Source organism: Parasteatoda tepidariorum, chromosome 4 (assembly GCF_982258835.1).
Source record: "Parasteatoda tepidariorum strain Cologne lab strain chromosome 4, Ptep-v5.0, whole genome shotgun sequence".
Lineage (NCBI taxonomy): Eukaryota > Metazoa > Arthropoda > Arachnida > Araneae > Theridiidae > Parasteatoda > Parasteatoda tepidariorum.
The window spans coordinates 1727328-1739526 of NC_141758.1; the positions used below are offsets into that span (position 1 = coordinate 1727328).

The following is a 12199-nucleotide window of genomic DNA, read 5'->3' on the forward strand; positions in this document are numbered from 1 at the left end:
TCCTGCTGAAGATAATCATTCACTGTTCATTGTTGGATCATTGTCTTGTAGCCATCACCTATCGCACTAACACAAAGGCAACTTAAATACCAAGATTTCAAATCTGGTGATTGAGTTAGCCACTCCGCGAACTGAATTGTTTCCTGCTGAAGATAATCATTCACAGTTCATTGTTGGATCATTGTCTTGTAGCCATCACCTATCGCACTAACACAAAGGCAATTTAAATAACAAGAATGTCAACCTCTATGAGCATTAGCACAGACACTGCTTCCTTGATATGCATTTCTTTCAAAGATGTTTTATGGATGATATCGGGTTTTCTCCAAAACAAACAATGTTCACAATTGCTAAATCTGGACTCATCTATTCAGAGAACAGCCCTTCATTGGTCAGTGATTCAGTGGACATGTTGCCTCGCCAACTTTAAACCTTCTCTTCTAGGGTGTGACGAGAGTGGCACACAAATTTCTGGTTGCCTAGCAAATAAACCAAGTTCATGGTGCCACAGTAGATCTTTTACCTATCTTCGGGTGGCTGCCCCGAGAGACGATCCGAACCGATTCGGAGTTTTATTTCAGGATGAACATATTAATGAATGTTGATCATCAGTATTTGTCGTAGCATTTAGCTGAACTTTCGCGATGCCTAACCCATAGTAAGGAAATGTTGCCAAAGTTTATGAACTACAGAAGGACTCACATTTAGCTTCCAGTCTTTCTGTAGACCCCCATCGCAGTTTTTTTTGGACAAATGATGCAGACAGGTCATTGCTACAAATTGACTATCTTAAATTTCTAATTCTTCCAATTTTAAGATTTTTAGTATGGAAATTCCCCAAGTTATAAAAAGCTGAAAATATAAAATTTTCAGAAAAAAAAATGACTAACTAGCATGCACATAAATGATTGAAACTTTTTTCCTAATTGTAGTAAAAGCCAATTTTATACACCATTGCAAAGCTAAAGAATTGATCTTTCAATTAATACCCTATCTGACCTTCTTACACTAGGTCAAGGTATGACTATGACCCAATCTGACCTTCGACATCTAATCTAAATACATGACTTCGAATTTGATCTTCGATATCTAAAAACATGCCCTCAAAAAATTACGAAAAAATATTTTTTTTTTTTGCCACAATCTTCTTCTACAGATGTGCCAATCTGTAGTCTGGTACAAGTACAGGAAGGATGTACAGAATTTACAAAAGTGATAAGCAATGATTAGACTCAATACCTAAAAAAATTTAATCAAAACCTAAAATTTTTCTTACACAAAATTTCATTGCACATAGTTTTTCAATTTAATTTTTTAAAAGGGTTTTTAAAATACACAAAAAGCGCTGATTATAATATATCATTCATATAGTCAACTCTTGGTTATTTTTTGAATTCTATTTCTTCATTTGTGCAAATTTAAAAGAAAAACTCAGGTCAACACTTGATATCAGAATCTCACTCAGAAAATCAATACTATTTAAAAATTGTATTAACAGCAAACCTGCTTACAAATCTTAGTTTACTGTATAGATTAAAAATTAAATTGAAATAAACAAAGTTATATTAATTTTTATTGTGGCTCACAAAACTGTAAATTATAAAAAGGTTTCTTGATTTACATTAATTTATTTCTCAAATATCTAAATTCAGTTTTAAGGAAAATTACGCAAAATAAATTTTAAAAATTAATATAACATAATAAGCAATTAAATTTTTTTTAAGGAAATTACTTTCATAATTTCAGCATAAGGAATAATAAAATGTAAGGAATAATAAATGTAAAGTGTTGCCATAGGTAGAGAATTAAAATCTACGCCACCTATAGCACATTTCGATCACGAATATGGAACTGAAAAGTACTTTCAGAACAAAGCATCGCGGAAATTTCATAAAATATTTTCGGTAGTTAATGCTAATAAAAGGAATAGAAAGGGGGAAAATCGTTACCTGCCAAAAAAATACCAATTGATATACAGCAAAAAATCTCATATAAGTACAATTGGGATCCAACCATCTCACATGAGTCCAACTATAGAAAAAAAAAAAGAAAAATTAAGGAAAACATTAAAAAAAATAATCACTTTTTCAGGGTATTTAAAATCTGATTTTAAAAAAATCAGATTTTAAATTGAATATTTGAGGGACGTTTAATGAGTAACATTTTTGAAGTGCACATTAAAAAATCTAATTAACTATAGTTATTCACAACCAAAAAGTACAACAGATGAAACAAGCAAGGTTAAGACAAAACAGCAAATACAACGGAATTTTTTTTTTTCGTGAGGAGCACAGAATGCATCGATATAAAATGTGAGATAAAATATTTGTTTCTTCAAAGTGACATCATGATTTACCCTGACATCATTTTATGAATTCATCTTAATTCCTACTCATGCCATTAACAGTTCACCAAGATAAAATGTCACAGAAGTTTGTTTTACGCAGTTGCAACTTACTATATCTTCATAGTCCATTTATAAATCATTTAGCATTTTTACACCAATTTAATTAGTTTTGGAGATAGTAAAATACCCTAGTTCCTGAATACAAGTTTGAGTACCACATTAAGTTTTAACATTTGGCTCTTTTTAGAAACTATCACTTTCAACGTAATTATTTGCAGCTCCAATCAATAGGTTTACATCCCTTCTCCTCACCTTATAGGAAATGTTGTAATACCTACTTACATTTTTCTCAAGGTAGTTTTTTTCATTAATTAAATTCATATTTTGAGATTCAAGTATTATAGTAACTAATATCAACTTAAAAATAAGGAATTTAAAAAATATGTGAAAATAAGAAATGATAACTGTCGAATAATTGATCTGAGAAAAAAAAAATTCTAGAAATAGTGACTATTGAGGTGACAAATAGTGACTATTAAGGTGAGCGATACAAATTTCCGATATCATAATAAAATCGGAATTTTAAAAAATCATGTGAAAATCAACAGCGTTAACTGACCACCCCCTAAAAAAACTATAAAATAATGCATGAATTATCACAAATCGTCTGTTACAATAAGTAATTACTCACATGTGCGATTTGAATTTGTTTGTTTCTTAATAATATCGTATTAAAATATTGGAGCTAAAAAAATAATAAACATGAATATCAGCTATGAAAAAGTCGATTCATAATACATTGGTATCATCGCGGCAAAAAGCATGTCAAAAACTGATTACTCAAATGTGTGGTTCAAATTTTAAGTGTTGTAATAATATTGGAATTTTAAAAAACATGAGAAAATCAATTGCATTAACTACAAACAAAGAAAAAAAGATTGAAACACAGATTTATGATGGTAACAAGTATGCTGAAAAGTGATTACTGAAATGTGCAATTTAAAATTTCCATGTAGTATGATCATACTAAAAATTTATTCGATCTAATTGTAGGCAAATAAAAAGGGGAAATATATTACATTGATTAAATGATTCTTCTGTTACAAACTGGAATTAGCAATAAAATTGTTACTGATTAAAATATAAATTTTAAAAAATGGAAGGAAAAAAAATTTTTTTTAGTAAAATATCTTTTAAATGTTAGCCATTTCAGAATTACTTTTAGGATTATCAATTTTATACTTTTGTGTTTGCCTCAGTAGTTCATTAATTCTTGCCAAAGTTCTTCATGAATTTTTTTTTTTCCAGTCTTGACTTCTCGAAGTTTATCCAAAGTTGCGTTATCCTCTAACAAATCTGAGTAAAGAAAGTCATTATTGGGAGCAAATGAGAAATTAAGAAGAAAAAAAGAGGATGCTGGTAAGAGCGTAAAAACATCTCTATAACGCGATTTTGCATATTTAAGGAAATTTAAATTTTATATTAGCGGAACTCTGAGAATTAGCAGAAGAATCACATGTCTGCATATAAGAAAAATATTCAATTAAACATTTCATTAAAACTGAAAAATGATAAGTTGAATTTATTTTTATACATTAACTTATAAATTTTGGTCATGAAATCATTTTTATTGAATTAGAGTAAAAAATGTTTTCAATATAAATACACACTGATATATGTAATAAATAAAAATTAATTTAAAGGCATGGTAAGAAAAGTGTATCGTAAGAGAAGCTTTTCTAAATACTTAAAGATTTTATCATCATAATTTCTTTATAAAAAGACGTTGAAAAATTTTTAACTTACAAAGTGATTCAAAAAATTTTGGGAATCGATGGTGACATTTCTACTTGTAAGGTCTTTTAACCTGTGTTGTAAAGATGATGCTGACATATGAGCAGTATCATTTTCATTTCTTTAGCAGTAAAATAGCGTAACAGTATTTTTATTTTCATTATTTATATTTCATTATAACAGAAAGTAAATGCTGGCTCTAGCAAGTGAAATTTTGCATTCTTCCTTCGGTGAAAGTACAATGTCTGCATAATATTTTATTTTTACTCTTTTGAAAAAAATGTTTGCAAAGCCAATGAAACCCATTTAGAGTATATATGTGCATTACAGCTAAAAATACACATCAGATAGTATAAATTATATTGTGGGTTTTTGGATACTCAGGTTTTAATGTAACTAAGAAATACAAATTAGAAAAAAAATTTTTTTAATATTACCTGGCAGGAGTAAACTGTAAAACAGCCCGGCGAATTTTTCCTTTAGTACTCGGAATTGATCTAAAATAAAATATTATAAATTATTTGATAATGACATCTAAACAAGTATTGGTGAGCAGAGAGGGAGACAAAGGGGGATATGTCTGAATTACTTAATTGTAAGGAGCATCCAATCAATGCATAAGTATGCTTCTAGATTACTAGGATTACATTTATTGCAAAATTTAATTTTTTATTAGGAAAATAAATGCTTTAAGCAAAATAATTATATCAAACAAATTTAATAATGAAATTAAAATTTATTTATTTTGTATCTAAAAGAATGAAAATTATTTTTTTAGAATTAGAAAACTTTTACAAAAAAATAACTTTCACTTACCTTTACATTAAAAAGAATTTAAATTTTTATGAATATTTATCGCCCCAACGTTTACTCTTTGATTTGATAAGCTCTGTCTAGAGACTATTGTGCGGCTTTGAGGAGAACTCTTTCAGACTAAAAGTCTAGCGCTGTCTGCTGCTATGGTAAGAAGCAAGAGCATATTTCTAATGGGGGTGCAATGGAGAAATGAAGGTGCTGATTGGTTTAATCACGCTGGCCTATGCCAAGATCAAGGCAAAACTATTCACCCCACACTTCTCTTCTAAGTGACTTTTCCTCGTAACCCTGGCACTCGCCACGACATGAGACTGATGTCTCTTACAAGTCGCACTATACATCTTTACACTCCTCTTTTAAGAAGCATCATTGCTACATGCATCCGCACACATCTGCTTGTTACTGACAAAAGCAAGAGAGAGAGAGAAAGTCCTTACTTGATGCTCTCCCATTCGTAGGTTTCATTTTCAAGGTAGCGGCATGCAACCATTCCCAGGTAAATGCCCAAACCATTACAGATGAGGACATCTAAAATCATGGCATCCCACCAACATTCACTGAAATTCGGAAGAAGATGAGCAAACACAACCTGAAAAACGAATTTATATTTTAACTGACTTTGTCATTATTATTTCTGAATTGAGCTGCCAAACATTCATTTAATAAACAGACAAATATCAATTATGAAATTTCTTGATAGCTCAAAATTTCAAAATCATGACAAAAATACTGGCTTTAACATTGAATAGTTTTTCCCCATACTCAGATCTCAGTCTTCTGGAAATCTTTATTTCAACAATCAGAATAAAGAAATTTTTTCTCCTTTTATACATAAAAAAAAAAATCAATATTTTTACATTCACTCCTTTAATTATTGATAAGAAATTGAAAAAAAAAAGAAGAAGAAAAAAAAAAACTTTGGTGAGAGGAATAAATATTAATGAAGAATAATATTTTTAGTGTTAAAGAGAAATACCAGCTGACTGCCTATATTCATGCAAGATCAATTTATCTTGGCCGACTTCTCATGAATTATTATTTCCTTTTATCAATGACATTTATATTAGAGTAAACATACTTTAGTTAAATGTCATTAAATCAAGAATCAATAATGAAATGTAATTGTATAAAAATTGACATGATCTTTTCTGTATTGAATAGTACATGTTTTAATCTTAGTTTATCCGAAAGACCTATTATCCAGAAAATTCTATTTCCTGCTATATGTTGAAAGATACATTTCTGGATATGGAACAGATATGTAATAGCGGAAATTATTTGCTTTTATGAATTATCAAGTATAAGCTATAAAGCAATCAAATATTGTTTTAATAATAATTATCCTTTTGAAATGTGCTTTGATAAATCTAATAAAGTCACTGGGAAGAGCTAAAATGTAGTTAAATGCTAAATGTAGGGAAGTTTATAGTAGTGGAAAAAAGAAGTGCCTATAATAACCTCACTGAACAAAACAAAAAAATTAATCACTTTTTCAAAATGAAGCAATTTTAAACTTAGTTTTTACCTCAGCAATGTGGGGTTTAACACATACCTTCTAACAATTACAGAGTTTCCATAGTTTCAGAAAATATTTTCCCTAGAGCAAACGTTACACACTAATATTTTAATAAATAAGAATTAAAATAATTTTATCTACCACTACAGATATATATATATATATATATATACAGTGAAACCTGCCAAGTTAACCACCCTCGTAAGTTGAACAGCTGCATAAGTTGACCTCAATTATCAAGAACGGAATTTTTCCTATATAGTATATGTTCACGCCTTGCCTTGCCTTGCTACTTAATAGATGGCGCTGTTAATATACATATACATTTTTACTTCCTTCCTTTTTAATAAATACAGTCCATGTCGTCGTGAAGTGTGGTGCTTTTGTTTTCTTGTGTAGAGCTTTCTTGAGTGTGTATAAAACATTTTGGTCCGACATGAGCTCGGAGGTGTTAGTCAGTGACTAGGGAATGTGTTTTGTGAATTTAAAATTGTGCTGGAGGTCAGTGAAGTGTCCTTTTAAAAATAAAATGAAAATCGTGATTTCACATGTGTTGCGTAGGAAGTTAAAAATTATGGCTTATTAATTAGATTCTGAAAAGGTAGTGGTGTTAGTTTGTTGTGATTTTCAGGGTAAGTGGAATTTCGATTAGCTGTAATTTGAGAATTGTGTTGCTTTGTTTTATTGAATTGAATTAGTTGTGCTTTCGTTTCTGCCTAGTTTGGTTTATATCTTTTTTGTTTTATTCGATTGTGTTTTGTTTCTTTTCGGTCTGTGTTGAGTGTTTTTGATATGTATTGCCTTAGTAGAGTTGCTTTCGTTTAGTAATTGCTTTCGATTTGGGTGTGGAGTTAAAGTGATAGCATTTCTAATTTGAAAGTGTTGTTTTAGCAGTGACGGATATTAATATGGCACTTAAATTGAATTTTAAAAAAGATGAGTTGATTATGATTGCTCAGGAATTAGGTTTAATAATTCCAGATAATCCTAAAATAGTAGATTTAAAGCTCTTAATTGAAAATAGTGATATAGTTAAAACTGATATTGAGTTTGTACGTGATTTAATTGGGCATGTTTTAGAAGAAAAAAAGGAAAAGTTAGAAAAAGCTAAACGAGAATCGGAACAGGAAATAGAATTAGAAAGATTAAAGTTAGCTCAATTAGAAAAACAGTTAGAGTTGGCGAAAATTAGTGGTAACCTAGCTAATGCATCTCAGACTACAGTGAATGGCGAAACAGATTCAGATAGTTTGGAAAGTTTAATCAAAAGTGTTAAGGTTTTAACAATTTCAGTGCCGGCTAAGTCAGAATCGTTTAATTTATTTTTCAATTCGTTAGAAAAAGCATTCGAAAATAAATCAGTGCCTAATAAATATAAAGCCGAAATTCTGTTAAATCTTTTAGGAGATAGAGTTAATAATTTATTAGTGTATGTTAGTCAGGGAGATTTGTGTGATTACGAAAAGTTAAAAAATTTGGTTTTAAAAGAATTTGAACCTACTCCCCAAGAATGCCTGAATAATTTTAAAAGGGCTAGAAAATTACCGTCTGAAAGTTATGTCCAGTTTGCTTCTAGACTATGTGCATCCTTTGACTATTACTGCCAAATACGTAAAGTTACAGATTTTAAATCTTTATGCGATCTTATTGTTTCTGATAAAATTTTCGAAACCCTTGATCGGGAATTAATGATTCACATTGGGATTAAGCAAGGTGAAACCTTTTTCTTACCTCACCAACTTGGACGTGAATGTGATATTTACTTATCATCGAGAGGTAAAGGTACAAATGAGTTAATCAATCGGAATAGTGCTGGTGAAATAAAACGCGTGGGAGGAAATAAATTTCAGAAGTATTCCCCTTTGCGTGCTGACAAAAATATATCTAAAGTGTTTGTTGCGGAGACTAATAATTCGAAGTGTGTTCTGTGCAGAAATATACATCCCCTCGCTACCTGCCCCCAATTTAAGACTATGTCAGTATATGAGAGAATTGAGGTATTGAAAGGGAATAATCTTTGTTTTCGTTGTTTCGCACCCCACAGGTTAAGTGAATGCCCTTCAAAGAAAAACTGTTTCTGCTCTAAGCCTCATCATACGATGATTCATTTCCCGCGTGAATATTTTAATCATCCCACTTCTCAATTCAAATTAGATGCCCAAGCTTTCGTTCCAAGGAAGAAAGAGGAAACTTCGGAAGTGACATCGCAACCGCAAATTGTAGCGACTAGCCTTGAGAAAAACAAACCTAAAAACGTACTTCTGAGTACAGTTCGCGCACATGTTAAAAATAAATTTTCTGAGTGGATTGAAGTTAGATGTTTGCTGGATGTTGGGTCTCAATCATGTTTGTGTACTAAGGCGTGCGCGCAGAGGTTGCAATTAAAATTGGAGAAAATAAATACCGTGGTTTCGTGTGTTAATGATGCAACTATGGTAGTGAACAATTGTGTTAGAACTTTAGTGGCAAATAAGGATAAGAGTTTTGTTAGAGAATTATCGATGCTAGTGGTTGACAAAATTACTGATCTCATTCCAAATAGAATAATTGATGTGGATGGTAGTGTTTCAGAGTTCGTGTCATTAGCTGATAATAATTTCAACAAACCTGAGAAAATTGATATGTTATTAGGAGCGGAGGTGTTTTACGAATTGTTGAGGCCAGAACGATTTTATGCTCAAAATTCCAAATTGTTGTTGCAAAATACGGTGTTTGGTTTTGTCGTGAGTGGCAGCGTTGATCAGGTAGAAGATGTTGGTCATGTTCATTGTGGGTTGATTCTTGACGATGACTTGAATAAAACTTTAAAACGATTTTGGGAAATTGAAAATGTCGAAGTAGAAATTGCAAAGGATACAGAGGCGTCTTTTTGTGAGGATCATTTTGTAAGCACCCATAGAAGAAATGCCGATGGTAGATATGTAGTTGCAATGCCCTTGAGTAAGGATCCGTCGTGTCTTGGACAGTCTAAGAACATAGCTTTGAGGCAACTTAATTGTTTGTGGAAGCGTTTGTCTAGGGACTCAGAGTATTTGTCGTTATATACTGATTTCTTGCGTGAGTATGAGGAACTGGACCATTTGGAAAAGGTGATTGAAGAAAGTAAGCCGCCCACACATTACTACATACCACACCATGGAATATTACGCCCTGATAAATTGACTACTAAGATGAGAGTCGTCTTCAATGCTTTATCTCCTACTACAACAGGCCTAAGTTTGAATGACATTTTAATGAAAGGTGAAGTAAAGGAAGATGTGTTTGAAACAATTTCTCGATTTAGAAGGCACAAATATGCCTTTACTACGGACATAAAAAAGATGTATAGACAAATCTTGATAGATCCGGATCAAAGAGACCTTCAGAGAATAGTGTGGAAGCCTGGACTCGATGCTGAAGTTTCAGTTTACAGATTGAAAACAGTAACTTACGGAATGTCCAATGCCCCCTTCCTTGCAATAAGAACTCTGCAACAACTGGCCGAAGATGAAAAATATAGATATCCTTTGGCTTCAGAAGCTCTTCTGCATGACACCTACATGGATGATGTTGTAAGCGGAGCCCAGAATCTAGAAACTGCCCGTCAATTACAACTCCAATTGCGAGATTCTCTGCAGTCATGCGGAATGAAACTTCACAAGTGGTCTTCGAATTCTATTCAGTTGTGGAATAGTTCATCTTCATCTGATGTCGAGCACTCATTTTCTATCGATAATGACTTATCGGTCAAAGCTCTGGGCATCAGCTGGAAGCCATTCGAAGATAAGTTTGTTTATAAGGTGTCAACTGCAGTAAAATCATCGTACACAAAGCGTGAAGTTCTCAGCGTGATAGCTAAATTATACGACCCTCTTGGTTTTTTAGCACCAGTCTTGACAAGAGCTAAAATCCTATTACAGCGATTGTGGCAGCAAAAACTAGATTGGGATGAAGTTCTGCCAAATCCAATCAGCGAGGATTGGAATGATTTTGTGACAACTTTAAAGTGCATCGAGCATGTGAAAATTGATAGATTCATTCTATCGGACAAATTTCAACGAATTGTCCTTCAGGGATTTGCAGATGCATCTGAAGCAGCCTATGGAGCTGTAGTCTATCTTCAATGTTTCACTTCAACGCATAATGCTAAAGTGACTATTCTCGCAAGCAAATCACGTGTATCACCAATTCGAGTGATTTCGATTCCCCGTCTTGAACTGTGTGCCTGTGTTCTTTTAGCCCAGCTTGTGCAAAAATTACGTGCATCTTTACGATTAGAAATTAGTGAAACGGTACTTCATACTGATTCTACGATTGCATTAGCGTGGTTGAATACACCTGCGAACCACCTGAAGACATTTATCGCTAATCGTGTTTCCAAGGTTCAAAACTTGACAGAAAACTGTCACTGGGCCCACGTGCCGTCATCTCTTAATCCTGCCGACCTTGTTTCCCGTGGGTTAAGCCCTCGTGATATTCACTATCAAAAAATTTGGTGGAATGGCCCACCATTTCTGGAACAAGGTGAGTTATTCTATGAGCAAACAAGCTCACCCATGACGAACGAATATGACTACTCTTGTGAACTAAAGACAGGTGTTGATTCTGATACTCCAGTTTTTAATGTTTGTATTTCAACAAACTATAAGTTATCTCTTTTATATGATTTATTAAGTGTAAGTAATAACTATGTGAAAATTCTTCGTATATTTAGTTATGTGTTAAGATTTGTAATTAATGTTAAGCAATCTAATTTAAAGAAATCTGGATCTCTTAGTGTTTCAGAGTTAGACCAAGCTGAAAAGAGTCTGATCAGAATGGTCCAAGAAGAGGTGTTTTTAAATGATATTCAAGGTTTAAAACAACAGAAGGTTGTTCCCCCTAAGAGCAAATTAAAAAATCTAAATCCCTTCCTTGATAGTGATAGAATATTGAGAGTAGATGGACGACTGGGTAATTCAGATTTACCTTATGATGCTAAATATCCTGTAATTTTACCCCATAAACATAAATTGACAAATCTAATAATAGTGCATTGTCACATTAAAAATCTTCATACTGGGGCATCTTCCCTTCTGCACTTGGTTAGAGAAAGGTTTTGGCCTTTGGGTGGTCGCTCTCTTTGCAGAAAATTAGTGCGCGAGTGTATTGTGTGTTTTAAAGCAAAACCAATTGCGATGACTCAACTAATGGGTAGTCTTCCCAGAGACAGAGTAGTTCCAAATTTTCCCTTTAATTGCTCTGGAGTTGATTTCTGTGGTCCTTTTATGATCAAATATCGAAATCAGAGAAAAGGTGTGCTCCATAAAATGTATTTATGTATATTTGTATGTTTTGTAACAAAGGCTCTTCATATAGAGATGGTATCGGATCTAACGTCGGAGGCTTTTATTGCCACTCTTAAAAGGTTTTTTGCTCGCCGTGGTAAGAGTTCTAAATTGTATTCCGATAACGGTAAAAATTTTGTTGGCGCAAATAGGGAAATTAATAAGCTTTTGAGATTAGTTAAGCAGCCAGAAGAAGAGCTCTCTGCCTTTTTGTCTAGTGAAGGTATAGAATGGAAATTCATTCCGCTGAGAGCGCCTTCCTTTGGTGGCTTGTGGGAGGCTGCCGTGAAGTCTGTAAAATACCATCTTAAGAGAGTTGTTGGCAAAGCATTTTTGACTTATGAAGAGTTTTTAACTGTCTGTATTCAAATCGAGGGAATTTTAAACTCCCGACCCTTGTGCCCTTTATCGAGCAGTGTG

General features: G+C 32.6%; 1 protein-coding gene across 1 annotated transcript in view; it reads right to left on the reverse strand.

The window, feature by feature from the left end:
• LOC107437030 (phosphatidylserine synthase) overlaps positions 1–12199 on the reverse strand; it is a 43715-nt gene that overhangs the window by 14492 nt on the left and 17024 nt on the right. Inside the window, exons 6-8 of the mRNA XM_016048894.4 lie at positions 5395–5546; positions 4579–4638; positions 1950–2031 (exon numbers count right to left, since the gene is read on the reverse strand). Coding sequence (XP_015904380.1) covers positions 1950–2031; positions 4579–4638; positions 5395–5546 — 294 coding nt within the window. The remainder of the gene's footprint in view (positions 1–1949; positions 2032–4578; positions 4639–5394; positions 5547–12199) is intronic.